This window comes from Oncorhynchus mykiss, chromosome 19, assembly GCF_057628025.1.
Source record: "Oncorhynchus mykiss isolate SJ-2025 chromosome 19, ASM5762802v1, whole genome shotgun sequence".
Lineage (NCBI taxonomy): Eukaryota > Metazoa > Chordata > Actinopteri > Salmoniformes > Salmonidae > Oncorhynchus > Oncorhynchus mykiss.
In genome coordinates this window covers 56067114-56083563 of record NC_143040.1, presented here as the reverse complement: position 1 = coordinate 56083563, position 16450 = coordinate 56067114, and the positions used below count along the sequence as shown (strand labels likewise).

Below are 16450 nucleotides of genomic sequence, written 5' to 3'. Positions count from 1 at the left end.
GTCATGGCGCACCTCTCCCCATAGACACTGGCCTACATTTTAATTCTATGGTTCTGCCCTCCCCTGTACCTCACTATCTCCCTGCTCATCAGTGAGGCTCCTGGGGATTCCATTCTCCTTTCAGCCGTGTGCATGTCTCCCCCTTAGATCTGCTGAGGACCTCAGTTGAATGATCTACACCATTTAAACAGACAGCATCATCCTCATCCATTGATTTAACTGCTTTCTTTAGAACATGTTAGCTTGATTTATAGATGACGTTTTTCCTCACAAAGTCCTTGGTGTGCTGTTATGTAAATCCTGGTGTCCATTGAGTTACCACTAAGGATGCTTAAGCTATATGATTATGTATGACACCATATGTTTGATTGAGACATGAAGAATTATGGATAATTGGCTCACTGGAATTTAGTTTTCATTTTTAATGCTGTAATGGCAGCCTTTTTACATTTTTCCCAGTTTCACTAAACAATCATCATTTTTGTTTTGTTCGTCTGGGTAGTTGAAATCAATCTGACTGTGTGCTTCTGTCTGTTTCCTTGCAGAAATCTTTGAGAAGAGTGAATTGAAGACCTTCTTCGAAAGCAACTGTTCTCAGATTTATTTTATCTTCTATGAAAATTTCATTACACTGGAAAGTAACTTAAAGCAAAAAGGTAAGTAAGAGTGTGCTGCCTGTGTGTCTGTTTAAAACTGTGCCCGTGGCTACTACTCCAGTAACCAACCCTCAGTAGTAGAGTGTATAATTAGCTGGGTAATGGCTTTTTCACCTCATTCAGAGCCGGTGTCATGTTCAATCCTGCAGGGGTTGTAGTTTTCATTCCAACTACTTCCCTTAGCTGTTCAATGCCAATTAGATGAACATAAATTCAGATCTAGTATTGCATTGTAGCAGTGAAATGCAGTGGTGTGTAGGGAAGCCAGGCTTCCCCAAACATTTAAGCTAGGCTTCCTCCCAAAAATTATAAATAAATAAAAAACATATTTTAGTCTCTGTGTTTCACACATTTCCTCCAATTTGCAAGAGGCTGAATGTATATCATCGGCGAAACAGCGCCCCTCTGTCTCAGTATGTGTTTCCTAACTATCTGATGCTGTCTGGTCAAAAAGAGTGTGACATTGTTGCAACCCGTAGCGTTGAATGCAAGGGAAGCCAGCGAGCATTTGGCCTCCCTTGATTAAAAAAAATTGCGTAAATTGCGTGAGCTCAACTGTGAATGGTCCTGACGCTCCACTGAAAAAGTTGCAAGGGAAGGACAGGTAGCCTAAAACAACAAACTAAAGCGTATACTGTATGACAGAGTCATAGACAGTTCAGGCAACATGAAAGCGGAGGATGTCATTGCTGGCTTTTCTCTGCAAGTAGGGTGAGGTTTTTTTATATTTATTTTTTACTTTTAGTTACACACACACACAACAAAAAAAAAATTATCAGTACCATCGACAGCCACATCATATTTAGCTTACGTTGGACTAAATATTTGTTGTTATCTTTTAGTTGTCACTGTATTAGATGTATAGGTGATTAGATGATGTTGAAATGGTTCTTGGTGGAGGCAGCGCCTGTTTACTTTGCGACTTGCGGTAACGCTCCTTAATTTTAAATCAATAGTTTACTAGTCCCAAAATGTCAGAAACATTAACTTGCTTGACCATGCTGTAGGCCATGTTCTGTTTGTTACATGCAATATGTTTTGTGGACTTGTGGGCCGGACAGATGTTGCTCTCCAGTTTTGTGATAAAACAATGCTGTGATATATGAACTAACAGGTTATAGAGCAAACAACACAATTATCACAACACATAGATTAGAGGTCGACCGATTATGATTTTTCAACGCCGATTAATCATTAAAAAAAGTGTATTTTTGTAATATATATTTTTAAATTATGTATATATTTCTAATGATGACAATTACAACAATACTGAATGAACACTTTTATTTTATCTTAATATAATACATAAAATCAATTTAGTCTCAAATAAATAATGAAACATGTTCAATTTGGTATAAATAATGCAAACACAAAGTGTTGAAGAAAGTAAAAGTGCAATATGTGCCATGTAAAAAAGCTAACGTTTAAGTTCCTTGCTCAAAACATGAGAACATATGAAAGCTGGTGGTTCCTTGAGTCTTCAATATCCCCAGGTAGAAGTTTTAGGTTGTAGTTATTATAGGAATTATAGGACTATTTCTCTCTATGCCATTTGTATTTCAAATAACTTTTGACTGTTGGATGTTCTTATAGGCACTATAGTATTGCCAGCCTAATCTCGGGAGTTGAAGGCTTGAAGTCATAAACAGCGCAATGCTTGAAGCACAGAGAAGAGCTGCTGGCAAATGCAGGAATGTGCTGTTTGAATGAATGCTTACGAGCCTGCTGTTGCCTACCACTGCTCAGTCAGACTGCTATATTACATGTCAAATCATAGACTTAATTATAATATAATAACACACAGAAATACGAGCCTTAGGTCATTAATATGGTCATATCTGGAAACGATCATTTTGAAAACAAAATGTTTACTCTTTCAGTGAAATATGGAACCGTTCCTTATTTTATCTAACGGGTGGCATCCCCAAGTCTAAATATTTCTGTTACATTGCACAACCCTCAATGTTATGTCGTAATTATGTACAATTCTGGCAAATGATTTACGGTCTTTGTTAGGAAGAAATGGTCTTCACACAGTTTGCAACGAGTCAGGCGGCCCAAACTGCTGCATATACGCTGACTCTGCTTGCACTGAACGCAAGAGAAGAGACACAAATTCCCTAGTTAAAATAAATTCATGTTAGCAGGCAATATTTACGTAAATATGCAGGTTTAAAAATATATACTTGTGTATTAATTTTAATAAAGGCATTGGTGTTTATGGTTAGGTACACATTGGTGCAACAACAGTGCTTTTTTTTGCGAATTCGGTTGTTAAATCACCCGTTTGGCAAAGTAGGCTTTGATTCGATGATCAATTAACAGGCACCGCATCGATTATATGCAACGCAGGACAAGCTAGATAAACTAGTAATATCATCAACCATGTGTATTTAACTAGTGATTATGTTAAGATTGATTTATTGTTTTTTTTATAAGATAAGTTTAATGCTAGCTAGCAACTTACCTTGGCTCCTTGCTGCACTCACGTAACAGGTAGTCAGCCTGCCACGCAGTCTCCTCGTGGAGTGCAATGTAATCGGCCATAATCGATGTCCAAAAATGCTAATTACCGATTGTTATGAAAACTTAATCGGCCCTAATTAATCAGCCATTCCGATTAATTGGTTGACCTCAAACATAGATTGTAATATGGCTTGTTTACCATTGGCTTGGCTTCTCTGGTGATTTTACCCACGCACCGCTACCGGTGAAATTATTTAAGTGTGCAACCAAAGAATGATCAGTGATTTGGGGCCATTCAGAGGGGGAAAAGAGTACTGGCACGATGAGGTGTAAAACCTCAGAGTAATGCACTACAATATCAAATTAATTTGTGGGAATAGGAATATCATTATTTTAGGGTTTAGAGTTGTTCGTTTCATGAATTCACATGTTTTGAAACCTTCTGTCACTGCTATAAAATATAGGACTATGTCTACACAATGGATTGTGGCAGAGTAGAAAGTGTGGAAATATTGCTGGGGGCCAGGCCTAATAGAAGAACCTAGAAAGTTCATCACAGCAGTCTCAGATTTCCCAGAACCCTCTCCTTCTCACAACAGTCTTGTCAATACCAGCCACACTTACTGAGGCACTCCACCTTCAGTGAAGAAATAGATTTAGTACAGGATTTCTGAGACAGAGACATGTACTCTAGGTAAATACATTCAGAGAGGAGGAGAGTAGAACAAAAAAGAGCTTGATCTTGCCCGTTATCGAACCCAGAGAAAATGGACTGCATTTACCTACCAGGGGGGCAAGGTGGAGCTACACGTCAATACTACCATATTGCTTATAGCCTACCTATCCTGTTCTTTCAGATCTACACAAGTGCTTGGATGGTAGGGCACAGCCAGGGCTTGTTTTTGAACCAGACTTCTCTCCCCCCTGCTGTCTGTCTGTCTGTTAATGCATAGGCTCTGTAATGTAATCCTCTCCCCAAGTCCCCTTCCTGCACTCACTGTGAGTCCTGGCTGACAACCTCCATGGTTAATGCATGCTCCATCATAGGGCTTTCAATAATCAACCCCCTCCACTTTCCCCATCCTCACTACTCTTTAAAGCACTGTTCTGATGACATCATGGAGAATGCTGACTCCTCCTCACAGCGTTTGACCTGGACTAGAGTCGGCTATACTTTGATGATGACCTCGTTCTAGAGACACACAGAAGGGTGTACAGTCCACACTCATGAAAGTCACACGACTGTCAGTGCTTTGGAGTGATGAAGTACCATAGAGCCTCTTTCCTACTACCCTTACCCTCAGCTCTTATCCAAGTCAATGTTTCTCACTTCCTTGTAACACAGAACTGACATCCCCAGTGTTGTGATCAGTTAAGACTTACAAAAGTGATCTGAATGAAAAGCAGATGCTTGACTTATAACAAGGGTTTAATAAAAAAAACTGTAGGAAGAAGTGGCAGTTTCCAAACCCCAATGTTGAAATGTCTTTTATGGATGAAAATAAAACATAATTAGTGGGTGCTGTTTCACTGTGTGTACAAGTGGGTAACCTTTACAGGTGTGAAATGGAATCTACCTCCCCTAACAAGCAACATCTACCTCCCCTAACAAGCAACATCTACCTCCCCTAACAAGCAACATCTGACATGTTCTACCCTCTTGTGGCTTTGAGTCAGTGACTCTTGTCATGGAGTGACATTTAAATGGTCTCTTCTCTCTTTCAGGGAACAAATCTCAGAGGGAGGAGCTGGACTCTATCCTCTTTATTTTTGAAGTAAGTTGCTGTACCTTTCTGTTCTGAATGATGATGATTCTCTGTCTGATGTCTAGTGACAGTTCTAGCCGTAGACATGGATCAGATCTGTCTCTGGGGTTACAGCATTCAACCTGTTTACTCAACTCTGCTTGTTACTGGGGGGAGGGGCCAACACAGTTTCCATGGTGCTAATTAGTGGTGGTGGGGAAAACGATAGTTACATCCCGGGATATTGTATTTGATGATGTATTTTTGACAATAACACAATATTATTTCTGCGCTACTTTGCTGTACTTGCATAGCTTGTTCTCCATCTCCTTTTAAATAGGGAACCAATATGTTTTCAGCACTTATCTCTTGTCTCTCTGCAGCAGACATATGGTGAGCAATATGTTTGGAATATTGAATCACAATAAAATCACAGTATCGAATTGCAATACGTGTAGAATCGTGACAATCGCAATGTGTTTTGTATCGGCACCTAAGAATCGTTATAATATCGTATCGTGAGGTCCCTGACAATTCCCAGCCCTATGCTGATTCCACCTGTCTGCCTACTTCCTGAATTCACCTCAAATAGAAAAAGAAAGCAGACTGTTATGGAATAAAAAGACCAGTTAGTTTTTCACTGGTGTTGAAGGCAGCACACAGAGATGGCAGACATCTTGCTTTGTACTGTATTCGTGTGTTTTTGTTCAGTAGAGGTGAGTGTTGTGCTGTCATTCTTCATGCTCTGGTGCCTCTCCTGGAGGTTAAAGTCCCCCACGTTGTTTCCCCACCTGACTGAAACGGCAGCTCCAGTTTCCAATATAAACAGGCAGCTCTCCAGTAACATTTGCTCAGGGCAGGGCTGACTGGGAGTCTCTGGATCAGGACGAGTGGTTGAGAGAGGAGCAGTTTGGTCCTTTCAGTGGGAATGGAGTCTGTGAGGGGTAGGGCCAGGACAATACCAGTATCGCGATACTCATTAATATTGTAGCAAGGAAACGACACACGAAGTGAATTTAACTTCTTTAGAAAAACATCCCTAATGTTGGAAATAAACATAATGTTGTCATCCAGAGTGACATGTATTTATTTCCAATCGATAGCACATAATATTTAACATACAGCAGGTTTTTAAAGGACCAAAGTGTCTGGTCTGCTTCATGTTTTCGTTTTTTCCATGTACATTTTATTGTCATACTGGTATCATCACAGCCCTAGTGAGGGGAGTGTTCTTCGCACTGTGTCAATAGATGTCAGTCTAGCAGGGCAGGACAGAGGAAGATGATTGGTCTGGACATGTGGCCTACTGGTCTCCGTGTAAGATCACGGCCAAACGGTGTCAGCAGGCCTACACTCAACTCTGTCAGAGAGCTACCCAGGCATACTCAATCAGTCCCCTATATTATCATGTTTCACTGCAGTTGGCTTCTTATTTACACACACACACACACACACACACACACACACACACACACACACACACACACACACACACACACACACACACACACACACACACACACACTGTTACTGGTGTGAGGTGCAGAACATGCTGTATGTGTCATGTGCTTTATTGGCATGTTGGTATTGCAGGTGTATGCAGTGTCCTCTGTATGTTATTGACCCAGTAGGCTGCTCAGTCTTTCTCCTGTATTGACTGTTGAGTGAGAACTTTAACAAACTGAGTTCAAACTCCATTTGTGATACCTTACCTCCACTTTCGCCTGACTGAACTTCTATCTCCATGCATTTTTAAACCTGGGCCCCAGTCAAGCTGACATCCAGCCTGGTATTGACAGGAAGTGCTCTCTGTCTGTCCATGTGGAATGAAGCTAGATTTCAGTCTGGATTTCTCAACCTGACTCTACAGTATGAGGACTCTGTCTACACACAGTCATATTGCTTCAGATTCCACATGCCTTTTAAATACATATAGGTTATCCTTTGAAAAATAAGTAATATTGAAAGCAGATTAACCCTAGTGTGTCCCCTTTTAGCTCCAGTCTGCAGTGGCCGTGTGCTTTTCCAGTGTGCTGAGAAGATAAGCTCACTCTGAGTGGTGTGTACAGGACTGATACAGACAGCTTTGATCTTCAGCTGACACGTTGTGTTCCCTTCTCTCTGATAATACTGTATGGATGTACTGTATACTGTATGGAGGTACTGTATGGATTTGATATCCATGTCTACCTGCGAGCACACATACACTTAGCACTGTGTGTCGCATTGTGTTAGCCCTAAAAATGATTCACTTTACAGTGTACGGGGATAGATTGTGCAGGCTTGGAATAAGCTCATAGAAGGTTTCAAAAGAAGGTATCCCAACAGGATATGTGAAACAGTGCAAAGTACGATTGACTTCATTTTGGTGTCTGATAAATCTAAAATATCGCAGAGTGGAGTAATAGTATATGGAATCAGTGATCATGTTATTACATTTTGCACAAGGAAGATTTTTAAAGATGTATTTAAGTGTCACAAAACCGTTAGAATCAGAGGACTCAAAAAATACTGTGTTGAAAAGTTTAGGGAGGAAGTGGGTAAAATTGACTGGTCACTTGTGCTAGATAGTGTGGGGGTAGACAGTGCCTGGGAAGTCTTTCAATGTAGATTCCTTGATGTGGTGAATGTGATGTCTCCCATTAGACTGGTCAGGGTAAAGCAGAGATCTAGAACTTGATTTAATCATGAGATTCTAGAATCTATCCAAGCAAGGAATAAGGCCTTTAAAAAATGTAAGAACTCTCTAAAGAGCAGCCTGATTTTGTTCAATATAAACATCACAGAAATGAAGCAGAAAATAATTGAGAACAAAAATGACCCTAAAAAGCTTTGGAAATCATTTAAGGAACTAGGCTGTAGTAGTACCATCAAAAACAAACTAAACAGTATTGGGCTGAGGGAGAGATGGTATATGAAAAAGCAGAGGTTGCAAATTAATTCAATTTTTTTTTTTACTTCTGTTGCCAGCAAGCTGGTTAGCAAGCTGCCCACCAGTTCTGGTTTGTATGGAAGCAACCAAGTCAAGAAGTATTATGTAGAGTTAGGGGTTCAAACTCTTTTTCTTTTGCAAAGGCAGCAACGGCCAAAGTAGTCAGTATGCTGGCAGAGTTTATCCAGCCACAGGCCTGGATAATATTTCTGCAAGGTTTCTTTTAGATTCTGCTGAGCAAATTGGCCCTTGTATTGCGCATATCGTTAATCTCTCTCTTGAACAAGGCACCTTTCCCAGGGACATGAAACAAGCTAAAGTTATACCTCTGTATAAGAAGGTGATAAAGTGTGACCCTGGGAATTATAGGCCTGTATCTATCCTTTGTGTAACACCAAAGATCCTGGAGATAATTGTACATGAGCAAATGTATGAATATGTTAACAAACAGGGTCTAATGTACGATTTTCAGTCGGGTTTTAGAAAAACCTACTCCACTGATTCATGTCTACTTGACTTGACTGACTTCAACAGGAAAGAGATAAGGGAAATCTGCGTGGAATGGTACTGCTTGACCTACCGAAGGCCTTTGATACAGTTAACCACGGTCTCCTAATCTCCAAACTGGAGGCACTGGGGTTAAGCAGTATCCCTCTAGGCTGGGTAAAGTCCTATTTATCAGGAAGGGAGCAAGTAGTTGACGTTAATGGTTCACTGTCTCAGGCAAAACCAATGAGTGGCAACCAGTGGCATTCTGCAGGGGGGCGTGCTTGGGCCTCTGCTGTTTTTATGTTATATTAATGATATGAAAGATTGTTGTTCTTGCTGTCTTTTTCTTTATGCGGATGACTCTACACTTCTGGTGTCTCACAAAAGTAAAACTGTTGGAGAGCATACTTAGCACAGAGCTTACTAACATTAGCTTATTATCTCCAAGCCATTTGCTATCTCTGCACTTATGGAAAACTGAAGCAATTATTTTTGGATCCAGACCTAAATTGTGTAGGTCGTCTGAAATCATAGTGGAGTTAGGGGGGTGAGGTGCTGACTACTAAAACCTCTGTCAGCTACTTGGGATGTATCCTTGATGGAAGCTTGGGAGGTGTGAGCATGGCCAATAAGGTGCTAGGGAAGGTTAATGACAGGACTAAGTTTTTGTCTAGAAAGTCAAAGCTGCTTGATAAGGACTCCATGAAAGTGCTAGCTACTGCCCTCATTCAATGCCATTTTGACTATGCTAGTACTTCCTGGTTTGGGGACTTATCTAAACTGATGAAGCGGAAGCTCCAGATAGCCTAGAATAAGCTGATCGTGGTAGTATTGAAGGTGAGTCTGCATACTCACATAGGCAGGAGCTGCTTTCAGGAACTAAACTGGCCTGTTGAGGGTAGGGTGTCCCAGATTAGACTAGGTTTGGTTTACAGGAGTATTTATAGTCCTGCACCCAGATATCTAAGTGATTACTTTCTTCGTGTTAGGGATGCACACAATCACAGCACCAGATCAGGTGTTGCTGATGTGTGCTTATATAGGTTCAGGAGTAATGCTGGGAAAGGTACTTTCTTGTATACTGGAGCCTCGGAATGGAATGAGTTGCCTCTGCCTATAAAAACAATGTCCTCTCTGGACAGCTTTAAACATAAAGTAAACATATGTTTGATGTCTTCTGTGCACCTATGAATAACCTCTATGATGTAACTGGAATGATGAGATAGATGTTCTTCTTCTCTGTGTTGGTTTTATTATTTCACTGCCATACTGTGTTCCATCCTGTTTAGTCATCTTGTCTCAAGAGGACCACAATAGAAATAAGTCCCAGACTTTATTGTGTGTTATCCTCTGATTTTATTAATGTGCATGTATGGCTTTTTCAAGTTTTATGTGTGCTTGTTTTTTTAAATGTTCAAATTAATAAACTAAACTTAAAAGGTGTGCACAGGTTCGTTTTCTTCTGTTCTCAAGGGAAGGAATGTGCCTGTTGTTGATTCTGTGCAGTGTCTTTGTACTCACATACTTAAATTTGTATACATTTGTATGATGACATCATGTGCTGCAATGGCCCTATTTCCAGTGGCAAATCCATATCATTAGTTTGACTTACGCTAATCAATCAACCATAAAATAAGCAGCAGCCCCAGACAGCACAGAGCTGTGTGTGACTGGATGGCTGCAGGGACGAAGCCATTATTGAATACACCATGCTTGTGACACACTTTAATGCTGTTTGACAGACGGGCTAAGAATAAAGAATCTCTCTGACTTCAATATCCCACTTTAGGAATTAATTCCTGTAAGACTTCAGGTTCCTCACTAAAAGTAGAAAGCTACTAGCTCCAATTGTCTCGGCTCTCCAAGAAACGATGAGAAACTAGGCTACAGGCTCCCTCTCCATCAAACCATGTCTGTGCCTGGTTGACGTGTCTTCGGTGTGTTATGGATTACAGGCAACATTCACACTGAGCTAAAGGGGAGAGCTGCCACATTCAAGGTGTGGGACTCTAAACCGGAAGCTTACAAGAAATCCTGCTATGCCCTGCGACGAACCATCAAAAAGGCAAAGCGTCAATACAGGGCTAAGATTGAATCATACTACACCGGCTCCGACACTCGTCTTATGTGGCAGGGCTTGCAAACTATTACAGACTACAAAGGGAAGCACAGCTGCGAGCTGCCCAGTGACACGAGCCTACCAGACGAGCTAAATCACTTCTATGCTCGCTTCGAGGCAAGCAACACTGAGGCATGCATGAGAGCCTCAGCTGTTCCGGACGACTGTGTGATCACGCTAGCCGACGTGAGTAAGACCTTTAAACAGGTCAACATACACAAGGCTGCGGGGCCAGACGGATTACCAGGACGTGTGCTCCGGGCATGTGCTGACCAACTGGCAGGTGTCTTCACTAACATTTTCAACATGTCCCTGATTGAGTCTGTAATAGCAACATGTTTCAAGCAGACCACCATAGTCCCTGTGCCCAAGAACGCAAGGGCAACCTGCCTAAATGACTACAGACCCGTTGCACTCACGTCCATAGCCATGAAGTACTTTGAAAGGTTGGTAATGGCTCACATCAACACCATTATCCCAGAAACCCTAGACCCACTCCAATTTGCATACCACCCAAACAGATCCACAGATGATGCAATCTCTATTGCACTCCACACTGCCCTTTCCCACCTGGACAAAAGGAACAGGAGGAGGAGGTCAGAGACCTGGCCGTGTGGTGCCAGAATTACAACCTATCCCTCAACGTAACCAAGACTAAGGAGATGATTCTGGACTACAGGAAAAGGAGGGCCGAGCACACCCCCATTCTCATCAACGAGGCTGTATTGGAGCAGGTTGAGGGCTTCAAGTTCCTTAGTGTCCACATCAACAACAAACTAGAATGGTCCAAACACACCAAGACAATTGTGAAGAGGGCACGACAAAACCTATTCCCCCTCAGGAAACTAGAAAGATTTGGCATGGGTCAAATCATCAGAGGAGATTCCACAGCCAGACATAAAAGCAGAGGACAAGCTGCATGTTTGCTAAGACATGCTGTGAATACCACTTGTTCAACTTGATAAACCCTGCCTGCCTCCCATAAAACACTCGCCTGCCTTTACACCCAGATGGGCAGTGAACATAATGCCTGCTTTCTCCCAGCCTCGACCTGTTCTCCACATGACCTCCTCACTTTGCCCTCACTGCCAAGAGGGAGCAGGCTTTGGCCAGGCCACTGCAGCCGACACTACATACGTTAGAATAGGTACACACTGACTACACAGTATCTGCCCTTAGTCTACGAGCGGGCTGATCAGTTAATGACGAGGTCGTTGCAGTAGTTCACGTGCTCTGCCTTAACAGCGCTATCAACAAGGCAGGTCCTACAGGCCCTAGTTTTTTCCAGAGAGAGATTGAGTCAGGAATGGATTTAGGCTGTCCTATGGGTTATGGGACTGGCTGTGGTTCTGTGAGGAGGTTAGAGGTTATGTGACCAGGTTAGAGGTTATGAGACTGAATGTGGTTATGTGACCAGGTTAGAGGTTATGGGACAGGCTGTGAACCAGGGAACCTTTTTAGAGCTGTGTGTGTCTACTGCCCCAGTCTGAGTCCCTTGGCTGCGACCTGATTCTGACCCAGCCATCTGTCATCCAGCCCCCGACTCAGCACTCTGAGCTTAGGTCTGCTCTGCTGTCCATACTGGGAAAGCCCCAGTCCAGAATACAGTGGAGGGGAGGGGACAGGACAGTGCTTGGCTTGGCTTACACAGCTCTCATTATTTACTGGGTTAGTCTTACAGCACGATTGTCTGGGATTGATGACAGTTTAATTGTTCCGTGCAGAGCCAGACCATTAAAGTACTGGGTATGTAAATTGTCCAAGTAGGTCATGAATAAAATAATATCAACCTGTATCATGGCTGCCCATCAGTACCTCTACTCGGTCTCTGTCTCTGGGCTAATGGCCTCCTCTCCCCCTTGGTGCACATCAAAGGTAGAAGAGCTTAAAGCTTTTTATTAGCTTGATATCTACAACATGCTTCAGGATAATGACCATGCATGTACTGTCGATACGTTATGCATTTTCGTCCTCTCCTGTTTGGATTAGGATTGACGGGTGTTTGGATTAAATGTTATACTATTTTATTATTTAACCAGGTAGGCCAGTTGAGAACAAGTTCTCATTTACAACTGAGACCTGGCCAAGAAAAAGCAAAGCAGTGCGACAAAAACAACAACAACACAGAGGTACACATAAACAAACGTACAGTCAAGAACACAATAGAAAAATCAATGTACAGTGTTTGCAAATGTAGAAGAGTAGGGAGCTAAAGCAATAAATAGGCCATAGAGGCAAAATAATTACAATTTAGCATTAACACTGGAGTGACAGATGTGCAGATGATGTGCAAGTAGAGATACCGGGGTGCAAAAGGGTCATTAATAATATGGGGATGAGGTAGTTGGTTGTGCTATTTACAGATAGCTGTGGCTGTGTACAGTTATAGTGGTCGGTAAGCTGCTCTGACATCTGATGCTTAAAGTTAGAGAGGGAGATATAAGACTCCAGCTTCAGTGATTTTTGCAATTCGTTCCAGTAAATTTAGGCCTACTCTACTTACTATGTAGGTTGGCAGTGTAGACTAGGCCTACATTTTCCTGTGATCCATTGCTGTATAGAGGAAGGCTTAGGCATGCATTTTACAGGTTGCTATTTTTGTCCAAATGTACCTGTTGGGCAACAGTCACTGGATTATTTTTAAGATGTTCTATGAAATGTAAGGTTCAGTGAATTCAGTTTAGTTTGCCTTTAACTTGGAGTAAAGAGAAATGGCCTATGTGAATCTGATCAGATTGGTAATCATTAGCTTGAGGAGGAGCTGCAGTGTATTGTGTTGCTGCCAGCTACTGGTTAGAGAGTAGAATTAACACATTTCTTGAATGTCTCTATAATACAGTCTGTGCTAGATTGCACGTCTAATAAACTTGTTAAAACCGAATGTAGATAAAAAAAATATTTAAAAAAATGCCTTTGTTTGGCTACTTAGGCTAACCAGTGGGCCTAAATCCAGACTACTATTTGATAAGCTGTAGGCTACAGTGCCTTGGGAACATATTCAAACCCCTTGACTTTTTCCACATTTTGATAAATTACAGCTTTATTCTGAAATGGATTAAATAAATTAACTCCTCAGCAATCTACACACAATAATAATAATGACAATGTGAAAACAGGTTTTAGAAATGTTTCGTAATTTATAATATATATTTTTTTAAACAAACAGATATTCATCATTTGCATAAGTATTCAGAACCTTTGCTATGAGACTCGAAATTGAGCTCAGGTGCATCCTGTTTCCATTGATCATCCTTGATGTTTCTACAACTTGATTGGAGTCCACATGTGGTAAATTCAATTGATTGGACATGAGTTGGAAAGACACACACTGGTCTATGTAAGATCCCACAGTTGACAGTGCATGTCAGAGTGAAAGCCAAGCCATAAGGTTGAAGGAATTGTCCGTAGAGCTCCGAGACAGGATTGTGTCGAGGCACAGATCTGGGGAAGGGTACCAACAAATTTCTGCAGCATTGAAGGCCCCCAAGAACACAGTGGACTCCCTCATTCTTAAATGGAAGAAGTTTGGAACCACCAAGACTATTTCCAGAGCTGGCCGCCCGGCCAAACTGAGTAATCGGAGGAGAAGGTGACCAAGAACCCGATAGTTCCTCTGATAGGGCTCTAGAGTTCCTCTGTGGAGATGGGAGAACCTTCCAGAAGGACAACCATCTATGCAGCACTCCACCAATCAGACCTTTATATGGTAGAGTGGCCAGGCGAAAGTCACTCCTCAGTAAATGTGCACGACAGCCCGCTTGGAGTTTGCCAAAAGGCTCTTAGACCATGAGAAACAAGATTCTCTGCTCTGATGAAACCAAGATTGAACTCTTTGAACTCTTTGGCCTGAATGCCAAGCATCATGTCTGGAGGAAACCTGGCACCATCCCTATGGTGAAGCATGGTGGTGGCAGAATCATGCTGTGGGATGTTTTTCAGCGGCAGTGACTGGGAGACTAGTCAGGATCGAGACAAGATGAACGGAGCAAAGGATAGAAGAGATCCTTGATGAAAATCTGCTTCAGAGCGCTCAGGACCTCAGACTAGGTCGATGGTTCACCTTCCAACAAGAGAACGACCCTAAGCACACAGCCAAGACAATGCAAGAGTGGCTTCGGGACAAGTCTCTAAATGTCCTTGAGTGGCCCAGCCAGAGCCTGGACTTGAACCCAATCGAACATCTCTTTAGAGACCTGAAAGTAGCTGTGCAGCAACGCTCCCCATTCAACTGGACAGAGCTTGAGAGCATCTGCAGAGAAGAATCGTAGAAACTCTCCAAATACAGGTGTCCCAAGCTTGTAGCGTCATGCTGCCAAAGGTGCTTCAACAAAGTACAGACTAAATGGTCCGAATACTTATGTAAATGTAATGAATACTTATGTAAACTTTGATTTGCACTCTAGTCACCTGCTGGTGCTCTCTGGGCTGTTATGTTGGAATGCCTGCAATGCCGTTCAATCATAAACTCCGCTGTGACTGACTGCCCTACAAAAATCGCTCTCTCGCTTTCTCATTGTTGTGTCAAATTAAGCTTCAATCAGTGGCACAATGACAAAAAACATAGTCTGCAATGTTCTCCTAAGGGTGTCTGTGAATGCTGGAAAGCCCTTGTGGGCCACCTCTGGTAGAAGTGTCAGGTTCACCCTGTGGCTGGAAACCTAACATGCAGGACACACCGCTCCGGTCGCAAAAATAGATTTACACATACAAGTTATTAAATCATTGCACCCAACACTGTCCGCGCGAGCCAACGAGCATCTACGTTGCCAAGCGCTAAAATAGAAGTCAGTTCTATTTATGACGCTGAACGCGGTGCAAGTCCTGCCTCTCACATCTCCTCATTGGTTTATAGAAGCAGATACCCACGTTCCATCTCCTCATTGGTTATACCCACGTGGGTGATTGAAAGATGAACTGGGGTCGGTCAGTCAGTTGTAGTAATACACCTTATTATGAAAGTTAGATGCCATACGCCATATAAAGTCCAAAGAAGAAAAAGCCTGGAAGGAGGAGAGATGACTAGAAACGATTCGGTTGACTGTTTTATGTGTGGATTAATTGTCGGAGTAGAGGACCTTGTGCATTTCAGGTAAAATAACAACTCAACGTTTATATCCCAGGACAAATTAGCCAACAACAGCAAGCTAGCTAAATAGCTAGCATCAGCAACTGCAAGCTAGCTAGCTAAATTGCCATAAATGTTTAATGCTTTTTGACCTGTTCCCAAATTAATATAATTGGTTCAGAGTTTGTTTTGATATTTCAACCTGCGTGTTGTGATCGCATTTGGTGTGGGTGGACAAAATCAATTTGAGGACGTACGGTTTGGGCATGGTGTAAGTGTGAATCATGTACAGTTGAAGTCGGAAGTCATGCACAAAGTAGATGTCCTAACCGACTTGCCAAAACTATAGTTTGATAACAAGAAATTTGTGGAGTGATTGAAAAACAAGTTTTAATGACTCCAACCTAAGTGTATGTCAACTTCCGACTTCAACTGTAAATGTGGTTGGAGTTGGAGGCGTCCTTCCGTAAGGCCCCATATTTATGCCTGGAGTACAGTTCCAGATTAGAGTAGTGTAACTCCGCTCAGCCTCTTCATAAGACTGACAGAGCTTCATATCAGCCAGTATAGTCCCATTGTTGCAGCTGCCATTCCCACCACCGCGGGGAGTCTCTGCTCCAAGGAGTGTGTCCATGCTGGGAACTGGGGATGTCTTATTACAACCTGCATCAATAGGTGCAATAGAGAGGAGGATGTGTCATCATGCTCGGAATCAGAGAGGAGTCAACCAGGAAACAGGGACACAGTCCCACAGGCAGGCACCAGAAGTGATTGCTGTCTGTCACATTTCTGTTTCTATCATGGAGAGGGATTTACAGAGAGAGGAGGAGACATACAGAGAGCGGAGGTGACATACAGAGGTATAGAGACTGAGAGAGGAGACCTACAGAGAGTGGAGGTGACATACAGAGGTATAGAGACTGAGAGAGGAGGAGACCTACAGAGAGTGGAGGTGACATACAGAGGTATAGAGACTGA

The 16450-nt window shown here is 42.3% G+C and overlaps 1 protein-coding gene across 6 annotated transcripts in view; it reads left to right on the top strand.

Moving 5' to 3' along the window:
- Positions 1–16450, top strand: part of LOC110498370 (ral GTPase-activating protein subunit alpha-2) — a 181871-nt gene that overhangs the window by 51400 nt on the left and 114021 nt on the right. For all 6 annotated transcript variants that reach the window (XM_090211419.1, XM_090211421.1, XM_090211420.1 and 3 more), the window contains exons 2-3: positions 546–656; positions 4848–4897. In XM_090211419.1, coding sequence (XP_090067545.1) covers positions 546–656; positions 4848–4897 — 161 coding nt within the window. The remainder of the gene's footprint in view (positions 1–545; positions 657–4847; positions 4898–16450) is intronic.